This window comes from Leptodactylus fuscus, chromosome 3 (assembly GCF_031893055.1).
Source record: "Leptodactylus fuscus isolate aLepFus1 chromosome 3, aLepFus1.hap2, whole genome shotgun sequence".
NCBI classification, from domain to species: Eukaryota; Metazoa; Chordata; class Amphibia; order Anura; family Leptodactylidae; genus Leptodactylus; species Leptodactylus fuscus.
The window spans coordinates 22,071,252-22,098,878 of record NC_134267.1 but is presented as its reverse complement, the minus strand read 5'-3'; the positions used below and the strand labels follow the sequence as shown (position 1 = coordinate 22,098,878).

The following is a 27,627-nucleotide window of genomic DNA, read 5'->3' as shown; positions in this document are numbered from 1 at the left end:
CCTGTACCCCAAGTGTCAGCCTGTGATTATCCTGTACCCCAAGTATCAGCCTGTCATTATCCTGTACCCCAAGTGTCAGCCTGTCATTATCCTGTACCCCAAGTGTCAGCCTGTCATTATCCTGTACCCCAAGTATCAGCCTGTCATTATCCTGTACCCCAAGTATCAGCCTGTCATTATCCTGTACCCCAAGTATCAGCCTGTCATTATCCTGTACCCCAAGTATCAGCCTGTCCTTATCCTGTACCCCAAGTATCAGCCTGTCATTATCCTGTACCCCAAGTGTCAGCCTGTCATTATCCTGTACCCCAAGTATCAGCCTGTCATTATCCTGTACCCCAAGTATCAGCCTGTCATTATCCTGTACCCCAAGTATCAGCCTGTCCTTATCCTGTACCCCAAGTATCAGCCTGTCATTATCCTGTACCCCAAGTGTCATTGGCCTGTACTCTGTGGATATTTCCAAGTTTGGCACCTCTAGACAAATGACCACATTTATCGCCCTCCTTACTAAGTAACACAGTAGGACACTATGACCCTGTAACGGGCGGTCTGTCGTCTCCTCGGCGCTGTGGCCGCTCTCCCCCGGACGCCGTTCATTAAAGACACAAGTTAATGAAGCTTCAGAGTAAATTGCGTCCCCCAATTCCCTCTACACTGAGCGGCGCCCTGACATTACCAGAGTGATGACCCGCGCTCATCTCCACCGGTGCCTTAAAATAACCCAGATACAAGACTATAATAACCGAGAAGTAATCGCCATGGCGGCGTCAGCCAGGTCCACGGCTAATACGTTAATTCTACCCAGGTACAGGCTGAAAGGATTGTTGATACAAAACACGACGCCGTCGCCGCGCTGATTAACAATAAACAAGTCAGATGTTATTAGCAGAACCGTTGTCAGGCTAATTGTAGGATATAATGGAAAGCACGCCGCACGGCTCGCTAAACGGCAGCAGACCGCCCACGCACGCTCAATGTACTGAAAGCTCCTCAGTCTATTACGAGTCAATTTCTTTTTCTGGGCACTTCAAGTCTAACTACTTAAGTAAAGAGTGGCCGCTGTAATCCAAGGTTATGTCTGGACATTTCCTGGTTAAATTAAGGTATAAGATCGCCTTAAAGGGGAAGAGTCGCCTGGAAAAGTGGGTGGGGGTGCAATAACAACACTGACCCCTGGTGGCTAAAAGAAGCAGAAAAAACAACATTCGCAGGTGTAAGAAGATCCTTACCTTAATATTCGATGGCATCGCTTGGTCGCAGATTTATAAAAAATAATAAATATTGGTAACATTAAATATGCTTTAATAAAAATATTTTTAAAAAATTCAAAAATAGAAGTCGCGTTTCAGAAATGTCTCTGGACTAGAAGAGAAATTCATTTTGATTGTTGACCAGCAATACAAAAATCATCACAAAAATCTGGAAAATGTTTGATTGATTTGTTCTCAGGCGTAAAGAGTCAGCATCATCCACTGTAGAGAAGAACAGTCAGATCAGGGTGTAAGAATCACACAGGCAGTAAGCACTTGTACATAGGAGGCAGTATTATAGTAGTTATATACATGTACACTCACCGGCCACTTTATTAGGTACACCTGTCCAACTGCTCGTTAACACTTAATTTCTAATCAGCCAATCACATGGCGGCAACTCAGTGCATTTAGGCATGTAGACATGGTCAAGACAATCTCCTGCAGTTCAAACCGAGCATCAGTATGGGGAAGAAAGGTGATTTGAGTGCCTTTGAACGTGGCATGGTTGTTGGTGCCAGAAGGGCTGGTCTGAGTATTTCAGAAACTGCTGATCTACTGGGATTTTCACGCACAACCATCTCTAGGGTTTACAGAGAATGGTCCGAAAAAGAAAAAACATCCAGTGAGCGGCAGTTCTGTGGGCAGAAATGCGTTGTTGATGCCAGAGGTCAGAGGAGAATGGCCAGACTGGTTCGAGCTGATAGAAAGGCAACAGTGACTCAAATAGCCACCCGTTACAACCAAGGTAGCCAGAAGAGCATCTCTGAACGCACAGTACGTCGAACTTTGAGGCAGATGGGCTACAGCAGCAGAAGACCACACCGGGTGCCACTCCTTTCAGCTAAGAACAGGAAACTGAGGCTACAATTTGCACAAGCTCATCGAAATTGGACAATTGAAGATTGGAAGAACGTTGCCTGGTCTGATGAGTCTCGATTTCTGCTGCGACATTCGGATGGTAGGGTCAGAATTTGGCGTCAACAACATGAAAGCATGGATCCATCCTGCCTTGTATCGGTAACGGTTCAGGCTGGTGGTGGTGGTGTCATGGTGTGGGGAATATTTTCTTGGCACTCTTTGGGCCCCTTGGTACCAATTGAGCATCGTTGCAACGCCAAAGCCTACCTGAGTATTGTTGCTGACCATGTCCATCCCTTTATGACCACAATGTACCCAACATCTGATGGCTACTTTCAGCAGGATAATGCAATGCCATGTCATAAAGCTGGAATCATTTCAGACTGGTTTCTTGAACATGACAATGAGTTCACTGTACTCCAATGGCCTCCACAGTCACCAGATCTCAATCCAATAGAGGAGCATCTTTGGGATGTGGTGGAACGGGAGATTCGCATCATGGATGTGCAGCCGACAAATCTGCGGCAACTGTGTGATGCCATCATGTCAATATGGACCAAAATCTCTGAGGAATGCTTCCAGCACCTTGTTGAATCTATGCCACGAAGAATTGAGGCAGTTCTGAAGGCAAAAGGGGGTCCAACCCGTTACTAGCATGGTGTACCTAATAAAGTGGCCGGTGAGTGTATATAGGGGCAGTATTATAGTAGTTATACTCTTGTATATAGAAGTAGTATTATAGTAGTTATAGACTTGTACATAGGAGGTAGTATTATAGTAGTTATATTCTTGTACATAGGAGCCATATTATAGTAGTTATATTCTTGTACATTGGAGCAGTATTATAGTAGTTATATTCTTGTACATAGGAGGTAGTATTATAGTAGTTATATTCTTGTACATAGGAGTAGTATTATGGTAGTTATATTCTTGTACATAGGAGTAGTATTATAGTAGTTATATTCTTGTACATAGGAGTAGTATTATAGTAGTTATATTCTTGTACATAGGAGGTAGTATTATAGTAGTTATATTCTTGTACATAAGAGCAGTATTATAGTAGTTATATTCTTGTACATAGGAGTAGTATTATAGTAGTTATATTCTTGTACATAGGAGGTAGTATTATAGTAGTTATATTCTTGTACATAGGAGCAGTATTATAGTAGTTATATTCTTGTACATAGGAGGTAGTATTATAGTAGTTATATTCTTGTACATAGGTGGCAGTATTATAGTAGTTATATTCTTGTACATAGGAGTAGTATTATAGTAGTTATATTCTTGTACATAGGAGGTAGTATTATAGTAGTTATATTCTTGTACATTGGAGCAGTATTATAGTAGTTATATTCTTGTACATAGGAGTAGTATTATGGTAGTTATATTCTTGTACATAGGAGTAGTATTATAGTAGTTATATTCTTGTACATAGGAGTAGTATTATAGTAGTTATATTCTTGTACATAAGAGCAGTATTATAGTAGTTATATTCTTGTACATAGGAGTAGTATTATAGTAGTTATATTCTTGTATATAGGAACAGTATTATAGTAGTTATATTCTTGTACATAGGAGGTAGTATTATAGTAGTTATATTCTTGTACATAAGAGCAGTATTATAGTAGTTATATTCTTGTACATAGGAGCAGTATTATAGTAGTTATATTCTTGGACATAGGAGTAGTATTATAGTAGTTATATTCTTGTACATAGAAGATAGTATTATAGTAGTTATATTCTTGTACATAGGATCAGTATTATAATAGTTATATTCTTGTACATAGGAGCAGTACTATAGTAGTTATATTCTTGTACATAGGAGCAGTATTATAGTAGTTATATTCTTGTACATAGGAGCAGTATTATAGTAGTTATATTCTTGTACATAGGGGACAGTATTACAGTAGTTATACTCTTGTACATGAGGCAGTATTATAGTAATTGGTGAAGTTGTATTAAACTTGTTCATTTCGGGTTATCAGGAATTGACAAGTGACAACTATGTACTGTATGTAATGGGTCCTTCCCTATAAAGCTAGGTTCACACCAGTGTTGGTGTTTCCATTCTTGGAGTCTGCCAGGGGACACAAATGAGGGAGAGTCTGTCAGCTAAAATAGCAGATACCCGAAGACACCCGTGGACCCCATGAACTAAATGTGGTCTGTCGGGTGTCCGCTAGATTTCCACTGGTTTTATACTGAAACCAGTACAGAGAAAACTCTTGTGTGCAGAAGATCTGTGAACTTAGCCTAAGACAGGACCTATAGTGATTCTGGACTTACCTCGGCCTCATTTAAATATATTCCTTTTCCATCTTTACTCAAGTTCTGAAAGACTTCTGGAATTGAGAGAGAGAGTCCATATGAGAATAAGATAGCCGGTAGCGGCTGCCTCTATGTTAGCATTCAGGTTTGCATTATTCTCTCAGCCGCACATACAGAGGAACGTGTTGAAGACAATGCGGAAACTTACAAAGTTCTAGAGGTAAAGCTGTCTGACAACCTTAGTGCCACACTGTGACAGCCTATGAAATCTCTATAACACTGAGCTATCCCTACTATTGTAGCTGAGACATATCGTGTGCTGGGAGATTAATGCAAACACTACAAATGTTTCCATTTGTATCATTAGGTATCAGAGCTGCAAAGCAAATGATTCATTCATGATCCATACGATCGATGGACCATGCAGATTGAAGAGCACCCGGGGCAACTGAGTATTAACAATGGGGGACAAGAACCAATATACATGGAAACACGAAACCCCCATGATTCTATCATCGACATTTAATTTGCAGGATTTAAAGAGGAACTCTTACCACCTCCACCAACTTGTGCGTTTTCCATCCATTTACAGCCACCTCTCCACTGATTCCAGCACAGTTGGAATTTTCCCTCTCGCCCCCCTCCCCCCCCCCCCCAACAAACACACACTTTTCCTGAGCAATCGGTGCAGTTAGTTTTGGTGCCTTCTAAAGGATGGGGCGGCTATGAAAGGATGTAAAGAGCTGGAAGTGGTGAAAGATCCTCTTTAAAGGGGCACTGAAGCAGAATGAAGCAAAGCGATTGATACATTCACAGATATATTTGTAAAAGTTGCTAGACCTCAATACCATAAAATTTCCTACAGAGCCATAAGAAAGCTATTGTTCTATGTTATCAGCCATGTTCAATGGGTTATATGGTGATCGAGCTTTTACTTCTATATTTGTGAATATTTTAAGGCAACTTATATTACTAATTTATATATATATATATATATATATATATATATTTAAAATTTATTTATTTATATATATATATATATATATATATATATATATATATATATAATCATATACATATATATATATATATATATATATATAATATATATATATATATATATATAATATATATATATATATATATATATACAAGTGTCTGTATGTGGCTCATGAACAGAAGAGGACTGGCAAGCCTTGGTCCATCTCTAGCTTTCAATAGTTTAGATGTCGGATGTAGCAGAGCTGAGATAGTCATTTAACCAACTTATCATTCATGCCACCTGTATATACGAAGTTAAACAACATATTCAGCTCTGCTGCATCAGCAGGTTGGAAATGCCAGTCCTCCCCCCCAGTGCCCATACCGTATGTAACATGGACGTCCCTTCCCCACTTCCTACCTGTACCGCTGACTGGCGGTGATGTTGGTATAATATGGGGAAGGGACGGGTTGAACGAGGACCAGATGATGTTGCTGGAGTCGGTGGCAGTGACAATGTACGTCGGAGCCTAGGAGGCGCTGTTAGAGGGAGGAGGAGCACAGCGTGCATTAGTGGAAAATGCAGGACTGCAAACAAGAGGAAGTACTTCAACTCCCAATTGACTCCTTGCCACCCTCTATGAGACCTTCAATGCCGGCCTGCAGAAAGCTGCAGACCTTGGACCAAATTCCCACTAGGTCATCACTCGTCTTTATTAGGTGACCCTTTGTTTCAGCGATGACCTGACTGTCAGTCCAGATTTATACAGTCACACTGAGTGCACAGACCTAGAGCTGAACACTGAGGAGAGAGATTATTAGGCCAAAGTCTCTTTAAGAGGAAAATGTAAAGGGTTAAGAGGGTCAATGAGATACGTGAATGGTACCTGTGCCAAAATAATAACCACAAAGAGTTAATAAATCATGTTTAACTAAAATAATTTAAAAAAAAACACAAAAAAATTCTTCATTTTGCCTTATCTCTCTCTGAGAAAGCTGGGTGGCAATCAGTATATCTGCCATTACTGATCACACAGCAGTTATGGACACTCAGCTTTTCAGGGTTCTCTGGTAATACTTTGTATAACCAGATAGATACGGCATGGAGGAGCCAAGGAAAGCTGGGTGACAATCAGTATGGTCGCCATTATTGGTCACACAGCAGTTATCGACACTCAGCTTTTCAGGGTTCTCTGGTAATACCAACCAAGGAACCAAGGAAAGCTGGGTGACAACCATGTAGGAGCTGATTGGTTTAAGCACTGTATATACAGTATATAAGTTACTGACATCCCAGGGGAGAGGCCCCACACAACATCAGTCCTGCGGTTGCGCCATTGATGTCTGGTGCGGTGACGTACCTCCATTGATCTCCATCCTCAGCATGAGGCAGACGAAATTCGCAAAATTGATTTTCAGAGATGAGTCGCCGTATCGCAGCGCCATGAGGTTGTAGAAGTGACGATTTAATGTGATTCCTGGCGGGACAAATAGCGGGAGAAAAGGTAGAGAAGAAGAGAGAGAGGGGAAGAGAGAGAGAGAAGAGAGAGAGAGGGAGAGAAGAGAGGGGGAGAGAGAGAGGAGAAAGGAGAGATGGAGAGATAGAGAGAGAGGAAGAGAGAGAGAGAAGAGAGGGAGAGAGAGAGAAGAGAGAGATAGGGAGAGAGAGGGGAAGAGAGAGAGAAGAGAAAGGAGAGATAGAGGAGAGAGAGAGAGAGATCACACAGTGAGCAAATATATTACAGAGTATCAAGGGTGTCTCTATATCTATAACACTGTCTCTACGTCTATAATTCTGTCTCTATGTCTATAACGCTGTCTCTATGTCTATAACGCTGTGTCTATATCTATAACGCTGTCTCTATATCTATAACACTGTCTCTATGTCTATAACGCTGTCTCTATGTCTATAACGCTGTCTCTATAACGCTGTCTCTATGTCTATAGCGCTGTCTCTATAACGCTGTCTCTATGTCTATAACGCTGTCTCTATAACGCTGTCTCTATATCTATAACGCTGTCTCTATGTCTATAACACTGTCTCTACGTCTATAACACTGTCTCTACGTCTATAACTCTGTCTCTATATCTATAACGCTGTCTCTATATCTATAACGCTGTCTCTATGTCTACAGTATAACGCTGTCTCTAGATCTATAACGCTGTCTCTATATCTATAACGCTGTCTCTATATCTATAACGCTGTCTCTATGTCTATAACGCTGTCTCTATGTCTATAACGCTGTCTCTACGTCTATAACGCTGTCTCTATGTCTATAACGCTGTCTCTATGTCTATAACGCTGTCTCTATGTCTATAACGCTGTCTCTATGTCTATAACGCTGTCTCTATGTCTATAACACTGTCTCTATATCTATAACGCTGTCTCTATGTCGATATCTAGAGCCCCTATACAAGCAGTTTCCTAACTCTTCATTTCCCACGTTATCAGTAAATGGCCTACTAAAGAGTGACATAACAAACTCCGCTCTGCTACGCCACTACAGATGTAGAACAAATATGAAAGTTTTGTTCAGCAGAGACCCCAATACTAGCAAATCCCTAACCCTGCCCATAGTAGCATCCTACTACATCATAGATTGCATTGAGGTCCATGACAATCTCAGCACTACTACATGGTACAGATATAGCAGAGCTGACTTTGTGACTGGTGAAGGTGAGATTTGTCATCTTTTACCTTTCTCCTGCACTGCGGCCTGCAGGTCATTCAGTTTCAGATATCCCGATTTGTCAATGTCTCTCCTCTGGAAAATCTCCTATGGAAACAATCAGATTATACGCTCAGATTTCTCGCTGAGGTATAAAAAATACAAATGTTTTCGTCGGCGCGGCGCTCGCATAAATCTCAATTTCAGTCCGAGCAAACGGAACATTATATAATGCGTCTGGGAAGATTAGCGGGAATTGACCTTTCTACAGTTCTGTGTAGTACAAGGGTAAATCCTGCCTGTGGAGAGCAGCGTGGACTAGAGTTATTATACACAGACCACAGGGGGCGCCGCTCGTCCCTATAATGTGTCAGGGCCGGTCTGTACCGTAATAATATTATATTAGTTCAGTTACTCCAGCCGGTAACGGGCCCTATTTACTTACCGATCCTGGCAGGGGCCGTGATCGGTAAGTGACACTGCGTGCCCCACAAACACTACTATTATACTTGGGGGGTCTTTTCAGACCCTGAGTATAATGATTGGAGGCCCCAGAAAGGTAAAGGAACATAATAAACAGTGTCACTTACCTCTCCGTCCCTGACGTCACATGACCGGGGCCTGCGACCTGGGTCATGTGACATCCCGTACATCATTGAAGATGGCCGAAACCACTGAGGAGTGCAGCGGAGCCAGGGATAGGTAAGTAACAGTGGTTTTTTATGTTGGCATCCCCACTTGGTCTGAAAAGACTCCCGAGTATAATAATTGTTCATGGGTGTTCACAGAGGGACATAATACTGTGTGCAGGGGCCACTATGGGGGATAATACTGTGTACAGGGGCCACTATGGGGCATAATACTGTGTGCAGGGGCCACTATGGGACATAATACTGTGTGCAGGGGCCACTATGGAACATAATACTGTGTGCAGGGGCCACTATGGGGCATAATACTGTGTGCAGGGGCCACTATGGGGCATAATACTGTGTGCAGGGGCCACTATGGGGGATAATACTGTGTGCAGGGGCCACTATGGAACATAATACTGTGTGCAGGGGCCACTATGGGGCATAATACTGTGTGCAGGGGCCACTATGGGGCATAATACTGTGTGCAGGGGCCACTATGGGGCATAATACTGTGTGCAGGGGCCACTATGGGGCATAATACTGTGTGCAGGGGCCACTATGGGACATAATACTGTGTGCAGGGGCCACTATGGGGCATAATACTGTGTGCAGGGGCCAGTATGGGGGATAATACTGTGTACAGGGGCCACTATGGGGTATAATACTGTGTGCAGGGGCCACTATGGGGCATAATACTGTGTGCAGGGGCCACTATGGGGGATAATACTGTGTGCAGGGGCCACTATGGAACATAATACTGTGTGCAGGGGCCACTATGGGGCATAATACTGTGTGCAGGGGCCACTATGGGGCATAATACTGTGTGCAGGGGCCACTATGGGGCATAATACTGTGTGCAGGGGCCACTATGGGGCATAATACTGTGTGCAGGGGCCACTATGGGACATAATACTGTGTGCAGGGGCCACTATGGGACATAATACTGTGTGCAGGGGACACTATGGGACATAATACTGTGTGCAGGGGCCACTATGGAGAATAATACTGTGTGCAGGGGCCACTATGGGATATAATACTGTGTGCAGGGGACACTATGGGGCATAATACTGTGTGCAGGGGCCACTATGGGGTACAATACTGTGTGCAGGGGCCACTATGGGGTATAATACTGTGTGCAGAGGCCACTATGGGGTACAATACTGTGTGCAGGGGCCACTATAGGGCATAATACTGTGTTCAGGGGCCACTATGGGGCATAATACTGTGTGCAGGGGCCACTATGGGGTATAATACTGTGTGCAGGGGCCACTATGGGGCATAATACTGTGTGCAGGGGCCACTATGGGGCATAATACTGTGTGCAGGGGCCACTATGGGGCATAATACTGTGTTTAGGGGCCACTATGGGGCATAATAGTTTGCACAGGGGCCGCTATAGGACATTATACTGTGTGCAGGGGGAGCGGGCCCATGTCAAAAGTTCGCCATAGGCCCCACCATTCCTAGTTACGCCACTAGATAGATAGATAGATAGATAGATAGATAGATAGATAGATAGATAGATAGATAGATAGATAGATAGATCTCCTTACCTGGTAGGAGATAAGTCGCTGCCACAGATTGTAGAACTCGATCATGTTCAGGGTTCCTGACGCACTTACCTATAGTCTGAGTTAAGGCTTAGAACATTCTATAGCAAAGGGCAACATCACTCCAATGATATCTTACCATATACTTTAGTCACACCCAGAGCTGCATTCAAAATTGTATTCCAGATATTATTAATTTAAAAACAGCTTTGGATATGAAAATCTTTACCTAGTCCTGCTCTCACAGCTGAAGGCTTCTTACAATGTACCAGTATAGATAGGAGATATCAGTATCTAGTTCTATGGGACATTGATGGGCGGCCCAGTAATGTGACTGTTGTGCCCACTTCTATGCACATCACCAAGGTATACATCAGTGCCATAGAACAAGAGATAATCAATATTTGACGCTGCTGCAGCCGCTAATGGGTTAAAGCATGGAAGGTTTTATAGGTTGCAGCTCACACTAATGCACTTGAGACGAGAACCTGCAAATACTCGGCCCTAATGAAAAGCGGCGCGCAATTTGCTGGAAGTAAAAGCGTCGGTGATTCAGGGTAATGGCTGCTGGGGCCGCCAGGGAATTACAAGAAGTTCACAAATCAAAGTATTTTTGCAGCACGGGAAGGATACGTCCAACTGAGCCATAATGACTTTACAGTCTTCTAGGCTGAACTTGACTGGAGCGTGTCTGACACCTGCGAGAGAGAAGGAGAGACGAGCGGCGTTACCATCCAGTCCACAGATAATCACAATCTCTCCTCCTGAGGGTCGATACTTCTCGATACATTGTAACCACTGACTAGGAATGGCGCTGACTTTGTGTCAACTACTGCAAAGCAAAACCGTATGCGTTTTATGGGATGCGGCTTCTACAATTGGCAGTTTGGGCGTAGATAGTACAAAGACGGCGCCATTCGCCACTGACTGGGATCAAGTCAGAAAACCTCAACTTAAAGGGGTTAGAAACACATGGCTATGTTTAGTATTCACTCTATTGGAGAGAAAGAAGCTGAGCTGTAATACTGGACACAACCTGTGGACAAGGGTGGCGCTGTTTCTGGAAGAAGACAGCCATGTTTGTTTTAATTCTGGACAACCCCTTTAATAAGTAGGGGGGTTATATTATAATGTCCGATGCCCCATCAGGGCCCCTTTGGTTTGTCTTCCTCCCTCCTGGGGTTGCGGCAATGTCATGATACTTTGTTGCAAGCCTCACATGACCACTGAGGCCTAATTATTATATTTGAGGGTTTGATATCCCAGAGTATAAGGGCTAGTTCACACGTGAGTATAAGGGGAGGTTTTTGACAGCGGATTTCGCGTCCAAAACCTCCCCTTATAATGGTGGTCTATGGAGACCGCCGGGCTTCTGTTCTCCGCTAGCAGCGAGCTGCTGCTAGCGGAGAAAAGAAAGGACATGTCCTTTCTTCAGGCGGAAGCCGCGCTGTCTCAGTCGCGCGGCTTCCGCCCCCCCGCAGCTCCCTCCTATGTCGGCTCATTCATTTGAGCTGACAGCAGAGGGTTAAGCCGCGACAGCGATGGTTGCGGCGGGCGGGTTTTGACAAGAGAGAGACGCGGCTCGCCGCGTCTCTCTCTGTGTCAAAACCCGCGCGGGCAGTTCACGTGTGAACTAGCCCTTATAATGAGTTGAGGTTGGTGAATTCCAAAAACTTTGAGTTACAAACTCAAACTTTGAAAAAAATTTGTAACAAACCCAACTTATTACAAACCGGTTCGCTCATCTCAAAGGGGGGGCAATAGAAAATGGAAACATAAGTTCTTCCCTGACCACCATCACCTCCAGTATGACTCAGTTCCCAGTCTTAAGGCCTTGGTAACCTCTTACCACTCCCTTTAAGAAAAGCTGAAGTTTTGCTACAATTGTATCCATTCTAAACAATCCTTTGAGATCTAAAGACCCTGAACTGCACTGATACATTGTAACAAAGTATCAGGACAGAAGATAAATTTGCGTTACTCACAGAGGATTGTCTTGACTACATACAACTGTAACAAACCCTCAGCTGTATTAATCCCAACAGGTTTTGGACCTCTCCAGATACACACAAACCTCATTATTCATTGAAAGTAATCAGAAATATTGTCAATGGTGAAGAATTGACACATAAATATTAGAAAGTTGCAGAACTTTTCATTACGAAAATTAAGTGTATATTTTGTAAATGTGGAACCCCCCTTTAAGTCATGTTATGTCTATGAGCATAGTCAGGTCATGAGACTTACTTGACCATGATCCTTTATTCAGCAACATCTGCAGCTGGGAGACAGTAATTTCCGGGTGCTGCAAAATAATACAAAAAGTCAGTGCATGCCCTGCTATCAGAAATCCACCGAAATTAGAATAAATAGAGCAAAAACAGAGTCTACCAAAAAGGCAAGCGTTCCATTTTTATAGCAACAGAGGGAGCTCTCGTGCCCTGAAAACTTTTCAGCCCGTATTTTGCGCCGTACACCCTCAAACCTTCATCCCTACCATGCAGTGTCCTTAAGTGTCCGTTTGAAAAGATGTCCGATTTTTCAAGCGGACAGCTAAATTCTACATGTAGGATTTAGCTGTCCGCTTGAAAAATCGAACATCTTTGTAAATGGACACTTAAGGACACCCACGGACACTGAAGGACACTGCATGATGCCCCATTTAAAACAATGCAAATTGTGAACACAGATAGTGTCCGATGCTAAAATCTTCCGCGGACGTTAGCATCGGACACTAGGTGTCGGACACCAACACTAGTGTGAACCCTGCTTAATAGAGATGAAACCTGCAGCGAGTGCACAAGAATAAAAGATTTATATTGGACTAGTAATGATAGCATGCTTACCTTCTCGAAATATCTGACAATAACATTTTCCAGATCATCCTGTTTATCTGCAACTTTCTGAGGAAATAAAGTATATAAATGTTGTAATATTAATATACATATAACATTGCCCCCTATATAAATGAATATAACTACTATAATACTGCTCCTATGTACAAGAATATAACTACTATAATACTACCTCCTATGTACAAGAATATAACTACTATAATACTGCTCCTATGTACAAGAATATAACTACTATAATACTGCTCCTATGTACAAGAATATAACTACTATAATACTGCTCCTATGTACAAGAATATAACTACTATAATACTACTCCTATGTACAAGACTATAACTACTATAATACTACCTCCTATGTACTAGAATATAACTACTATAATACTGCTCCTATGTACAAGAATATAACTACTATAATACTACTCCTATGTACAAGAATATAACTACTATAATACTGCTCCTATGTACAAGAATATAACTACTATAATACTGCTCCTATGTACAAGAATATAACTACTATAATACAGCTTCTATGTACAAGAATATAACTACTATAATACTACCTCCTATGTACAAGAATATAACTACTATAATACTGTTCCTATGTCCAAGAATATAACTACTATAATACTGCCCCCTATGTACAAGAATATAACTACTATAATACTGCTCCTATGTACAAGAATATAACTACTATAATACTGCTCCTATGTACAAGAATATAACTACTATAATACTACTCCTATGTACAAGAATATAACTACTATAATACTGCTCCTATGTACAAGAATATAACTACTATAATACTACTCCTATGTACAAGAATATAACTAATATAATACTGCTCCTATGTACAAGAATATAACTACTATAATACTACCTCCTATGTACAAGAATATAACTACTATAATACTGCTCCTATGTACAAGAATATAACTACTATAATACTGCTCCTATGTACAAGAATATAACTACTATAATACTACTCCTATGTACAAGAATATAACTACTATAATACTGCTCCTATGTACAAGAATATAACTACAATAATACTGCTCCTATGTACAAGAATATAACTACTATAATACTGCTCCTATGTTCTAGAATAAGCATATCTCCTGGTTTCCTTACCTTACAGCACAGGACCATGTTTGGACTCTCTCCCTGTACCCTGCAATGAGAATATATAAATAATATGAATACATTATGCTGTCGGTTCTCTCAGGAATACATGCGAAATATCAGGTGATTAGCGTTAGATTAGATACGTTGGGAGTTGTAGTCAGTATTAAGATGATGAGGTCACTCACTCTAGGAGATGTTTTCTGGAGAAGACACGAAGGATGAATTCACATTCTTGTCCGGGTTCTGCGGTGGAGGGGACAATGACATAAGAGCCGGGGTACAGGTGGAAGTCTTGGGTCACTTCCCGCTCATTGATAAATATACACTTATTGTTGACTGGACGGTTGACCATGAAGAAATCCCGAGGCAGCCGACTCCTTATACCCTGATACTGTATAGGGGAGAGATATAGGTAAGGTAACACATCTATGCATACAAATCTATCTATCTATATCTATCTATCTATCTATCTCTATCTATCTATCTATCTATCTATCTATCTCCTATCTATCTATCTCCTATCTATCTATCTATCTATCTATCTATCTCCTTCTATCTATCTATCTATCTATCTCTATATCTATCTATCTATCTATCTAAATCTATCTATATCTATCTATCTATCTATCTATCTATCTCCTTCTATCTATCTATCTATCTATCTATCTATCTATCTATCTATCTATCTATCTCCTATCTATCTATCTCCTATCTATCTATCTATCTATCTATCTCCTATCTATCTATCTATCTATCTATCTATCTCCTATCTATCTATCTATCTATCTATCTATCTATCTATCTATCTCCTATCTATCTATCTCATATCTATCTATCTCATATCTATCTATCTATCTATCTATCTATCTATCTATCTATCTATCTATCTCCTATCTATCTATCTATCTATCTATCTATCATCTATCTATCTATCTATCTATCTATCTCCATATCTATCTATCTATCTAATATCTATCTATCTATCTATCTATCTATCTTCTATCTATCTATCTATCTATCTATCTATCTATCTATCTATCTATCTATCTATCTATCCTTTCAGCAGTTCACAATATTCTAACTGTATGGCAGAATTTCTTGATCTTTCTTCTGTTTTCCCTGGAAATTTCCCTGCCACCAGCTTGTAGAATAAATGAATACATGGCTGCAGGTTTCAGTCAATATCAGGATTTATTATCCTTCACAGCCCTGGAAGCGGCGGCGGCGGTTCCACAACCTGCAGCATTAATCTTCCCCTTCAATAAAACCTGCATTTGACCTCCTGGCTTCTAGTTATTTATATTGTTCCGTTCGTCACCCCCTCCCCTCCCCCATCATTCCTCTTTTAGCCAGGCGTACAATTACAGATAATAATTATTATTATTATTAAATTATGACAAGGCGCTAAAATCACCGTCTATTAAGCACCTTCCCGCCCACCGCGGAGCGCGGATCAGGTTATATCGGCGGCTCAAGGCCTTCAATTTACTGATATATTAAATCTGACAGTAGTCTTAAAGGGGCGGTGTATCCACATATTGTTAACATACGGCACTGTCTAGTTGTCATACTTAGTATCAAGGATCATTGCCCATGGAAACATTGTTGCAACTCACCTCAAGTGGCACCTAGAAGACAAAGAAAGAAAGAACGTCGTGAGACACAGGAAAGCTACATCTCCCAGAATGCAATACAGCAAGTGACACATGAGAGCAGCAATGATGCACATGGATAGCAACGCTGCCCCCTCAGGCTGTATGAATGCATAGCAGCTCATGTTAACAGCAAGAAATTAGGGTGATATTTTATCTAAGGGTGTAATATTTACACCAGGAATTGCTGTAGCAAACTACATCTCCAGGAATGCAATGCAGCAGAGTGAATATTGTTATATGAGCTGATATAAATGAGCTTGGATGGATACATAGGGGTGGCTAGAAGAATTTAGAATGCAGCTCTGGATGTGATTGGAGTATAAGACAGAAAAATATCCATCTATTTATGAATCTTTCTTTCTATCTATCTCCTATCTATCTATCTATCTATCTATCTATCTATCTATCTATCTATCTATCTATCTATCCATCCATTCATCCTTGCTGCAAGGGAATACTGAGGGGCAGCTAAAAATATTTTGATTGCAGCTCTGGTTGTGACTGGAGACACATCTCTCATATCTTTCTGTCTTAAAGACTTAATAATCCCATCCCGTCCTCACCTTGAAGACGGAGATCCCAATGTATAGCGGAGGTGACTGGTTGCGATGCCTGTGGTTCTGTTTTTGCAGCAGTGACACCAGGACGTTGCAGGAGTTGGTGTACTTCTCCATCTCATCTCCCACCAGGATCTTGAGCCGGTACTGGGGATTCTTCCAGTAGGTGTCTGCACATATAGATGGATATAATAGATCAGTGACTGGTGACAGCTGGACATTGCTAGTGACTGCTCAGTGCTGCCTGGAGGTGGCGCTGCACCGTACCTGTGTAGGTCATTCTGCCGCCCGCCGTGGTGCCATCCTCCCATTTCCCTATTTGCATTGATAGAGTCCATTCCTTGCCGTTCTCATGACTCATTAGGTCAGGGGTCAGCTTGCAGATGACCAACTCAACAAATTGAGCCTCAAAGTCTTCAATAGACATCCTGAGCCAAAAAAAATAAAATTAGCCCCAGTGGCAGCCATCTTTTTTAATTAATACTTTTAATTAAATATGTGCAAATAATCAAATTTTTCGCTCCAGACTGAACTGGAAGTGCTTTAGTTATACTGGGGAGTCTCGCAGTGTATTCTGCAGTTACCTTCTGGCCTCTTCCTGCCATCTGGCTGATGTCATGCACCATGTGGACCTCCTGAGGCCCAAGATTGGGGTACATGGGGTGCACCAACGTCATGACACTTTAATGCAAGCATCAAGTTGCACACCCCATGCGACTTCTGAGGCCCAATCACAGTTTGACCCTTGACAACACCCAATATGCCGGAAGAAGCTGTAAGAGCCCCAAAGAGGACCTCAGAAGAGGTGAGGAAAGGAGGGTATGTGCACTTACCCATGGCCTTCAAATATTATATTATGGGGGCAGATGAGACCCCAGAGTATAATGATGATTCGTGGGTGACGAATCTCAAAATTTTGGGGTTTCAGTTAAGCTCAAAACTTTTACTAAACGTGTCAAATCCAGTTCGATCCGAAGCGGTTGACTTATTTCTAGCCATCAGCACCCCTTAGTGGTGACCACAGACAGACAGAATTTTACTATGTAATTCTCTGCCTAAGCAGGGGATTTGGAGCTCTGTATCAGGAATTCTGATCTCTGACTGATGCCTTTTTTAACTCTTTCCATACCAGAATTCTCCGTCTTCTCGGGTCTTGCGCAGTAACAGTCTTTCCTTGAAGTTGAGTTGCTCCCATTTTGAGGAACTGGTTAAAAACAAATAAAAAAAGTCAATAAAATGTATAAACAAAAAAAAAGAGAGACACACAGATCTGTCAAATGGATTACAGCAGAAAGATAAGCATGAAAAATAGATTCTGAGTTCGCTTGACACAAATTAGGTTCATGCTGCGATTTAGAGTCACAAAAATATATGGAAAAGAAAATAATTTTGGGATTTTTGGCTGCAGAAGATGATCTTTAAAAAAAATCTCATTATGTGGCACATTATATACAAAAAAATAATAATTTGGAATTGTAATTTTCCCTGAGTCCAGTAGGGGGCAGTCATGAACGACGGATTTTATTATTTTAATAAAGATGGCCCTTTTTTGGTCTTACCTGTCACTCCAATTTCCTTTCCATTCAATCTTTCCCCACGGGTTTCTCAGCCTGACTAAATTTTCTGTTCCAGATTTACAGGTCACCTGGAGAGAAGCGATGGAAGAATTTACTCATCTATGCAACACAAACAGGGAAAGTCACTTTATAAGAGGAGAAGGGAGGGGAGCCGCAGCGAATTGCGAATCTTACCGATCTGATGCCGGTCACCGTGTACGCGTGCCCGGCCACTAGTCCGTTGTCCAGGACCCGTTCAGGCTGAAAGGTAAAATAAATCAGAGGTGACGATCATCACAGAAAAGAAATATATGTCTATAAAATACAGAAAAATAATTCTACAACCAAAATAATGGTGGTGGGGGGGGGTCGTACAAGCTTATGAATATTAATAAGGCGTCACGAATATTGGTAAGACATATTAGACAGACCTTGGGGATATTAGTCAGGCCCAAAAAATATTAGTCAGGCTTAATATATATTAGTCAGGGCCTAAACATATTAGTCAGGCTTCATGTATATTGGTCAGGGCCTAAACGTATTAGTCAGGCCTAATATATATTAGTCAGGGCCTAAACATATTAGTCAGGCCTAATATGTATTAGTCAGGATCCATAAATATTAGCCAGGCTTCAGAAATATTAGTTAGGCCTCATAAATATTTGACTCCATTAATATTAGTCAGGCCTCATTAATATTAAGCTAAGTTCATACAGAGCGCGGTGGGGCGAATTTTGGCACCGAGAATGACGCGGGGAGCCGCGTCACACTTAGGTACAAAACCTGCCTGCCAAGGCTGTCGCGGTTGCGGTCATGGCTTCCCCCCCCCCCCCGGAGTCGGCTCAAATGAATGGGCCAATTACGGAGGGTGCTGCCGCCAGGCGGGCGCCGAACCGTGGAAACTGCCTGAAGAAGGGGCAGCCCGCTTCTCCTTTCCATGAGCGGCAGCATGCTATAGACCACCATTGTGAGGGGGCGGATTATGACGTGGATTACGCGCCATAATCTGCCCCCTCTGTGCCTGCGTGATCGAGCCCTTAGTCAGGCCCCCATATATTTGTTAGGCCTCATGAATATTAGTGATGTCCCAATATATTAGCCAGGGCCCATAAATAGTAGTCAGTCCTAATGAAACATTAGTCAGGACTCCCAAGTTTTAGTCAGGCTTCATTAATATTAGTCTGTCCTTACGAATATCAGTCGGGCCACACAAATACTAACCAGGCGCCATGAATATCACGCTCAGCCCCACAAGTATTAGTCTTAGTCCGGTCCTATGAATATCAGTCGCCTTCATGAATATTTCTCAGCCCGGTGAATATTTTTCAGGCCTGACTCCATTTGTCATATTTGGATATTTTGCACATTACATATGGACCTCCTATAAATGTATATGATATAACAGAGCGGACTTACCCCAGAGCGGGTCTGACACCCCATCAGACATCCGCTGTACGCCGCGCGTACCATGATCTGCCATAGGTCAGGAGGCGCCTGTTGTAATTTGATGGTCATGTTGACGCCGCCGGTGAAATCTACCAAAGCTTCAGACACTTGTCCGATCTGTAAATCCTCATAGGAACCACAAAGCCTAACAGAGAAGAAGAAGAAAAGTAAATATGACCACTAGGGGCAGCAGAGTGCAAGGGGCAGTATAGTAACATGCCAATATCTGCCTGCTGATGCCAGGGGTAAGGATTGGTCTAGAGGCCCGTACTGAGCAGCAGAACTAAAGTTACTCAGAAATCTTTCGGAGGTGCAAAAAATATTTATATAATTAACCCTTCACAGACTCTCAATTTTTAGCTTTTCTTGATATACTAATAGACATAGGATCAGCATTACATGACTGCCCTCTGGTGGCCAAGAGTTAGCACTGCTGTTAATTTGGTATCAACTTTTTTAATTTCCCCTTTTACGGCTTAGTAGCACTTAACACATCACTGTCTCTTTAAGATGACTTGAAATTTATCCTTGTATTGTATTACATGCCATAATATCTGCAACCAGTTATTTAACCCTACAATGCAAAACCACTAGAGGGTCACCATTATAAATACCCAAAAAGGGTCATGTGTCAGTCTTCACTGTCATTTTGGAATCCTATTCATGAGCCAGAAGGATTTGGATGAACAGAATTCAGCGCAAGGATTGGTGGGAAGACACAGCAATAAACTAATAAGGTGTCCCCATTCCCTACGCTCGGCTCTGGCAGATGAGGATCTGGTGACAAGGCATCTTCTTAAAACACTTTATCAAAAATTGCATCTTGTAGAACTTGTTCTCGGCTTTATGATGCCTCAGAGGCACGACAGGAATTCATGTACACCTACATGTTATTACTAATGATGTCAGACGGGTTATCAAATCTCACTTAGCCTGACGGCTTCTCCATTCCATACTGTAATGAGAATTTAATGGAAAATCTATAATAAGCCTAATGTTGACATACAAATGTAGCAGAGCTGAGTATGTCATTTAAAGGGACCCTCCGGATAGGAGAAAACGGCTCATCTTTCCATCTCTCCCTTCACCCTCTATCTGAATTTAGCTATACCAATACACTCGGATCAAAGAATATTAGAATGTTTGCAATCACAAAGTCATCTCTGCTACATCTATATACCGTAATACAATACTTACTTGGCATAGGCTTTCTCCAGAAGAGCCCCCCAAAACAGATTCTTCCTCGCAGATGAGACAAACAGGAGGTTTCCATTTTTATCCACAGGCAGGCGATCGTCTACGACCACGTCCACCCATTCTCCGAAGCGCCAGAACTGGAGAGACAACCGGGTACAATGTCAGAACTATTATAAGGTTACATTATATATATACAGTATATGTGTGTGTTATAGACAGACCAGGTACATAAGTATGTATATGAGTCACATACCTCCCAACCGTCCCGATTTCCACGGGACATTCACGATTTCGGTGACGTGTCCCGTGGTCCCGATTGGTGGGAGGTATGTCCCGATTTCAACTCAGATCTGCGTCCAGAGGACGCAGATCTGAGTTGAACACATACGCGGCTAAAGCAAGGAGCTGTCACAGGTCAGCTCCTCGCTTCGCCACTGCACGCTGCCTACTGGCTGTGTAGGCGCGATGTGATGACGTCACATCGCGTCTACAACTGTATGTGAGAGAGAAGCGCGGACAGAGCGGCGAGGGAGCGAGGAGAAGGTAAGTGTAATGTGTACACTGAGGTGGAACGTGAAACTGGGGGCAGATGAAGGAGAGGACGGCATGACACTGGGGGCACAGATGGGGGAAATGAATCTGGGGGCAGAGATGGGGGAACAGGGGGCAGAGATGGGGGAGGACATGAATCTGGGGGCAGAGATGGGGGGGACATGAATCTGGGGGCAGAGATGGGGGGGACATGAATCTGGGGGCAGAGATGGGGGGACATGAATATGGTGGCAGAGATGAAGGGGACATGAATCTGGTGGCAGAGATGGGGGGACATGAATATGGTGGCAGAGATGAAGGGGACATGAATCTGGTGGCAGAGATGGGGGGACATGAATCTGGGGGCAGAGATGTGGGGACATGAATCTGGGGGCAGAGATGGGGGGGACATGAATCTGGGGGCAGAGATGGGGGGACATGAATCTGGTGGCAGAGATGAAGGGGACATGAATCTGGTGGCAGAGATGGAGAGGACATGAATCTGTGGGAAAAGATGGGGGGACATGAATCTGTGGAAAGAGATGGAGGGACATGAATCTGGGGGAGAGATAGAGGGGGGACATATAATTTACGGGTGACTGTAGGAGGATTATACTGTGTGAGGGCACATGAAAAATTAATGAGAATGGGTGGAGTCAACATAAAAGTGGGCAGGGCTAAATTTGCCGCGGCGCACTACGCGTACCGCACATTTTGTCCCTCTTTCGATTCTTCAAAAGTTGGGAGGTATGATATGAGGTATGAGGCCCGCAGTGCCTCACTCAAGAAACCTCCGTCTCCTATAGACATATGGATTTGTATGATTCCGCACTTAGCCATGACTATCCCCAGAGGGTCTGCAATATCCCTGTGCGCCCCTTTCCCACCAGTAGTGTAATGGCCATATCTTCTGCTGATCTCAGCATCCTCCATTGTGTTATTTATTTGATTAGATTCTTGTATAAGTAGATCTGGGAGTCAATGGAGCCGCCGAGAGCCTCGCACCTCCGCAGAGCGCCATTAGTGCCGTGCACAGCCCTGATAATGAAGGCTTATTATGCTTTATAGTTCTTCTGCTCGTGGCTATTAACAGGTAGCGGCTGGTGCTGAGTAATACAGCGAGTAATGATGAGCAGTAAATAAATATTAACATTACTGCACGCCAAGAGATTGCAACGGGATGGCGCACAGAGCAGAGGGAGCGGACAGGACCATAAAGATGAGCTTTACAAGGGATGAGACGGATCTGGACAAGCTGCAGAGTCCTCATAAAACACACAATACACATCATATACCACCTATAGACAGAGGGGATCCCTGCAGGATATAGGCAGCTCTATAGCAGACTGCCCCCTAGTGTTAGGCCCCTCCCTTTAGGGCAATGACTGGAAATCGGGCAAAAAAAAACCATATAAGACAAGAGTAAAGGGTAACTACTGCTTTGGATCTACTATGTGCTATATCAGGGGTAGGGAACGTACGGCTCTCCAGTTGTTGTAAAACTACAACTCCCAGCATGCATACTTGCTCTGCTGTTCTTGCAACTCCCAGGGAAGTGAATGGAGCATGATGGGAGTTGTAGTTTCACAGCAGCTGGAGAGCCGAAGGGTCCCTACCCCTGTGCTATATGATAGACTCCTGAGATTGGTCTAGATCCTTCTTACTAGGGGTGAGCGAACCAAATTGTAATGTACCAATTTGGTTATTTAATTTCCAAAAAATGTTGGTGTCGCCAAACCCAAAATTTTGGGTGTTCTCTAGCAACATACCACCATTAGACACTGGGGTCTCACCAGAGGCCAAGGGGAGGTGAATAAACATAATAGTCTTACTCCCCTCTCCTGGGCTCCGGCAGTCTCTCGGCATCCTCTTGGAAACTTCTTCTGGCCTCATGAATGACGTCAGAGTCCCCCAGGATCCTGTGATTGGGGATCACTGATGTCATGATGTTTCAACGCAAGCTTCATGATGTCAGCACCCCATGTGACAGCTGAGACCCAATCACAGGCCTCCGGGGGCCACTGACGTCATTCAGGAGGCTGGAAGAGGCCATAGACAAGCCTTAATAGTTATATTACTATGACAGGCCTGGATGGCAGCAAAGGGGTTAAAGGAACATACAAGGCGAAACTGAAATAACTGTGTTATGCCAGTGCAGGGGCTGAGAGGAGGGACAGGACTTCCCATTGCTGAGTTTGGGCCTGCCCTCTGCGGCCCTACACTTATTCAATCCTAAGTGTGATACTCACTCGGAAGTGGAAGATTCCCGCGTAGTTCTTGTCAAAGCTCTGGTTACGGGGGACCACGATGGTCAGTAGGTTTTTGTGGAAAGTGACGGAGGCAAGAGCGGCCAAGAACCAACAATTTTCTAGAAAAGAGTGAAAATGACCAGTTAACCCAGCCCCCTAGGAAGCTATAGTACATTTTGATTGGACGTTCATGACCAAACCCAATTATATTCTCATACTCATCCGGAGGAGATGGGGCAATTTTGGAGTAAGAACTATGAGTAAAAATAAAACCGGATCCCAATATAAAGCAGTGTCCAATTTAATAAATAATAAAATAACTAAACATATGCAGAATGATGGCAGAGCCCCGCCCCCGAGGAACCCTATTATAGTCAAAATCTTGTTTTTACTTTATTTCTTATACACCAGTCACATCAAAAGCTGCATTTACAAGTATGCTGCATTGCTTACTCTGAAACTCAGAGATTTCAATGCACCAGGGTGACGTATGTTATAGCCATTGGTGTGGAAGTGGTAGCAGGACTGTGAATGCAGCTCTAGATGTAACTGGAGTACAAAGCAATTTCTGATCTGATAAATATTAACATAACTATCCATATACAAAATGATGTCACAGCCCCGCCCATGCAGAGCAATATTATGGTAAATATCTTGGTTTTACTTTATACCTTATACTCCAATCACATCAAAAGCTGCATTTTTAATTCTGCTTCTCTGTTTACTCTCAGACTCAGAGATGTCAATGCACCAGGGTGACGTATGTTATAGCCATTGGTGATGAAGTAACAGCAGGATTCCGAATGCAGCTTTGGATGTAACTGGAGCACCACACATGAAATATGGATAACGCATAGGTTTACCATTACAATACCTGTAAGTCCCTGGTGCAAATCAAAGCGGCTGGCGTTCTCAGCGAAGAACTGCGGATTCTTCACCAGCTCCTGTGAATATGAGGATATTACAGCTCAGTCTTTCATTTTTCTCATTATCTTTTCGCCTCATGTAGATACCGCGCGCTTTTACAGTCTGACATAATAAATGTGATCACGCTCCTTGCAGCAATAATTACAGCCGATCCCTTCCTTTAATTAAGTGTAGAGGTGTAGGGAGCAAAAAAATATGAAAGCCGTAAATATTATACCAGGCGGCGATGCCGCGGCCGCCGCCAGCGCTGACTTATTCCCTGCAGGCCTGAGAAGCCGGAACATTTATATGGAATATTTAATTATAAGAGCAAGGAAAAGCTGCAACTTTACAATGTACAAGAGAAAAGTCAACGGCTGAAGGGACAATCCCCTAATATATATCTCATAGGGGGATTATATACATATATATAGGGCAACCTGCACTCTGCATGTGGAGCAGAAGGTATCCGTCTCTGCAGTTTAGGCTGCAACTACGCTAGTGACTGATTTCATTAATATATATATATAGAGAGAGAGAGAGAGAATTGCAAAGTCTCAGACTATTATTAGGCTTAGTGACCAGAGTGAAAATTGCAGGATAAGATAGATAGTGACATAGAAAATTTTAAAAAGTCATTAGAAAAACATGTTTAACATATATATATATATATATATATATATATATATATATATATATATATATAACATGTTAAACATGTTTTTCTAATGACTTTTTAAAATTTTCTATGTCACTATCTATCTTATCCTGCAATTTTCACTCTGGTCAAAAAGCCTAATAATAGACTGAGACTTTGCAATTCTATAGGGGTTTGCTTGCAGCAGTCACCTCATTTGCATCACAAACAGGATTATAGTAGAAGATAACACCTCTATAGATAAGACCACTCCACCATCATTACATCACTACTGACAATAGATGTCACGTCTTATCTCCTCACTCTCCCCATGTCTAGAAAACTCTCCCACAGATCTCAATGAGTGGGCTCCAGACTATTACTGATGATGGCCATGGCTGTGCTGTAAAGCAGATCACTAAATGCTGTTAACAGAGCAGACAAGAAGCTCAGGCAAGATGGCCGCCCCCATAATCATGGACAGGAAATGGAACAAAAAATCTACAATTAGAAATTAAAGCAGATGAGAACAAAGTGAGAGGTTTCAGTCTGACAAAATTTTGCAATTTTCCTAATATATTATGAATTTCATTTCATTGCCATTTGCAAAATCTCTGCTTGCTGTTTAGAGGCTGAAAATCTTTGCACAGCGAAATATTTCTTAGGCCCGATTCACATCTGCATTCGGGTTTCCGTTCGGGTTTCCTGTTGCAGGGACCCCCCTGAATGGAATCCTATACACATTAAAAATAGGTTACCTAAGGAAACCCATGGACCCTATAAACTATAATGGGGGTCCATGTGGTTACCGCACGAAACATGCGGAGAGAAAAGTCCTGCAAGCAGCACTTTTCTCTCTGCATGTTTTGTGCGGATACCGAGCGGAAACCACACGGACCCCATTATAGTCTATGGGGTGTGCGGGTTTCCTGAAAGTAACCGCTTTTTTAATTCGTCCCCAAGCAGACTCCCCAAACGGAATACCGAACGCAGATGTGAACCAGGCCTTACAGCTGAGGGTTTGTTACAATTGTATCTGGCCTAGACAATGCTCTGTGAGCTGCCTTCTTGCCTTCCATCCTGTTGGCTACAATGTATCAATGTCTGTAGCTAGAAGCCATGAGTCTGGAGTCCAGGCTGTTCAGCTCACTGAGCACGGTCTAGACTGAAGTGATAGAAACTTTCACCCACCTGCGGCCTCCTCCATTCCACGCATGGCGGTAGTTTTCGTAACAGCTCCTTGCAGCCGATGGAGCTGATGTCGGCCGGGAAGGCCTCATCCACAAACAGCTGCTTGCTCCTCAGACACTTCTCCAGTAAGGTGTGGTAGTCCTGGCTCTGCAGCGTTCGAGGCTTCTTTAAGGTCCCTGAACGGAGTAGCCGCTTGGCCTTCTTCGCCTTCTTCGCCCCCTTCATAAAGGACAGAGGCATTGTGCTGAGGTTGGTCGAGGTCTTGCGCCTCACTGACCCAAATGGGAATAGGGTCTATCAATAACAACAGATCCTCAGACTTCGCTGTCAGTAGATTCCTGGACTTGTTCTGCAAGACATATACAACACGTCAATATAATAAAAAAAGATGGCCGCCATTACTATCATTAATTAAAGGGATAACAAGGAGGCGGAGCATGACACTCCGATCCAGCACTAGCCATAACACAATGTGCTCGTTATTAATATTTAACTCATTACTGGACAGTTCTATCATCATGAGCCTAGAGATGAACATACACAAGGCCCGTAAAATTTATACCTACGAAAAATTAATAAAATCTATAGGTTATTGTAAAGTATGTCACAAATAAATCCATGAATGTCAACGTCGGGAATAGTCAGTCTAGTAAATCCTATAACACTCAGTCATTACTCCCTATTACACAAATAGACTTGTAAAATGAGACTGTAAACAGTAAAGGATTGTGGGAATTTTCTTTGTGCTGTGATTTCCTGCTCAGAGAGAGGCAGAGAGACCAGCTCCTTCAGAGTCTGGATACACAATGAGAGACCACTGGGAGAAAGACCATATACATGACAGAGTAGAATACTGCCAAAACATGAACCCCCAAATACGAGGGAAAGTGGGAGGGAAAGACTGAATAAACATGTATCTGAAGCTTTTACTGAAGTGCAGGCAGGACTGCTGAGGACAGGAGTAACGTGGGATGAGTCAGGACGCAGCGACACAGCAGAGGATTCCACTCCGCTTACACACAATTTTAACAAATTCAGAAAGTTCTCTCACGTGTACCTGGCACCAGCAGCAGTGCCAAGAGAGTCACATGAGGAGGCAGAACAGTCTTACCTGGATTACCAAACCCCTCTGTGTGATGTCAACAAATAATCCAGCAGAAAGCAAGTGTATCAAAATACATGAGTAACCATATGTCACCTGAGGTCACAGGGGGCACTTATATATGTCATACTGGGTACGGAACTGTATGACCTGTACAATGTATTTACTAAGCTCAGTGACTGAGAGGGAATACAATGTATACTGTACACAATGTCCTATATAGTGCACATAATACCGTACAGTATAAGGTTCACGTGTCCTACTGATGTTACATCACATCGATACTGTATATCATTGATCTGCAACCAGTAACTCCTGAGCTGCTGCAAATCTACAACTCTCAACATGTCCTATCAAGTGCCTTAAAAAATATATCTATTATAATACTGCCCCTATGTACAAGAATATAA

General features: G+C 42.6%; 1 protein-coding gene across 1 annotated transcript; it reads right to left on the bottom strand.

Moving 5' to 3' along the window:
* Nucleotides 1–1,424: 1,424 nt before the first annotated feature.
* CAPN14 (calpain 14) lies at nt 1,425–26,355 on the bottom strand. The gene is made up of 21 exons (XM_075266508.1): nt 26,116–26,355; nt 24,256–24,325; nt 23,382–23,500; nt 20,602–20,738; nt 19,375–19,549; nt 18,154–18,219; nt 17,962–18,047; nt 17,532–17,606; nt 16,670–16,830; nt 16,409–16,572; nt 15,807–15,818; nt 14,376–14,581; nt 14,197–14,236; nt 13,061–13,117; nt 12,462–12,519; nt 10,848–10,912; nt 10,218–10,286; nt 8,062–8,140; nt 6,725–6,841; nt 4,401–4,456; nt 1,425–1,475 (listed from the first exon to the last, which is right to left on the bottom strand). Exons 1-21 carry the CDS (start codon nt 26,353–26,355, stop codon nt 1,449–1,451), a joined length of 2,079 nt encoding a protein of 692 aa, XP_075122609.1. The 3' UTR covers nt 1,425–1,448.
* Between the last annotated feature and the right edge of the window lie 1,272 nt (nt 26,356–27,627).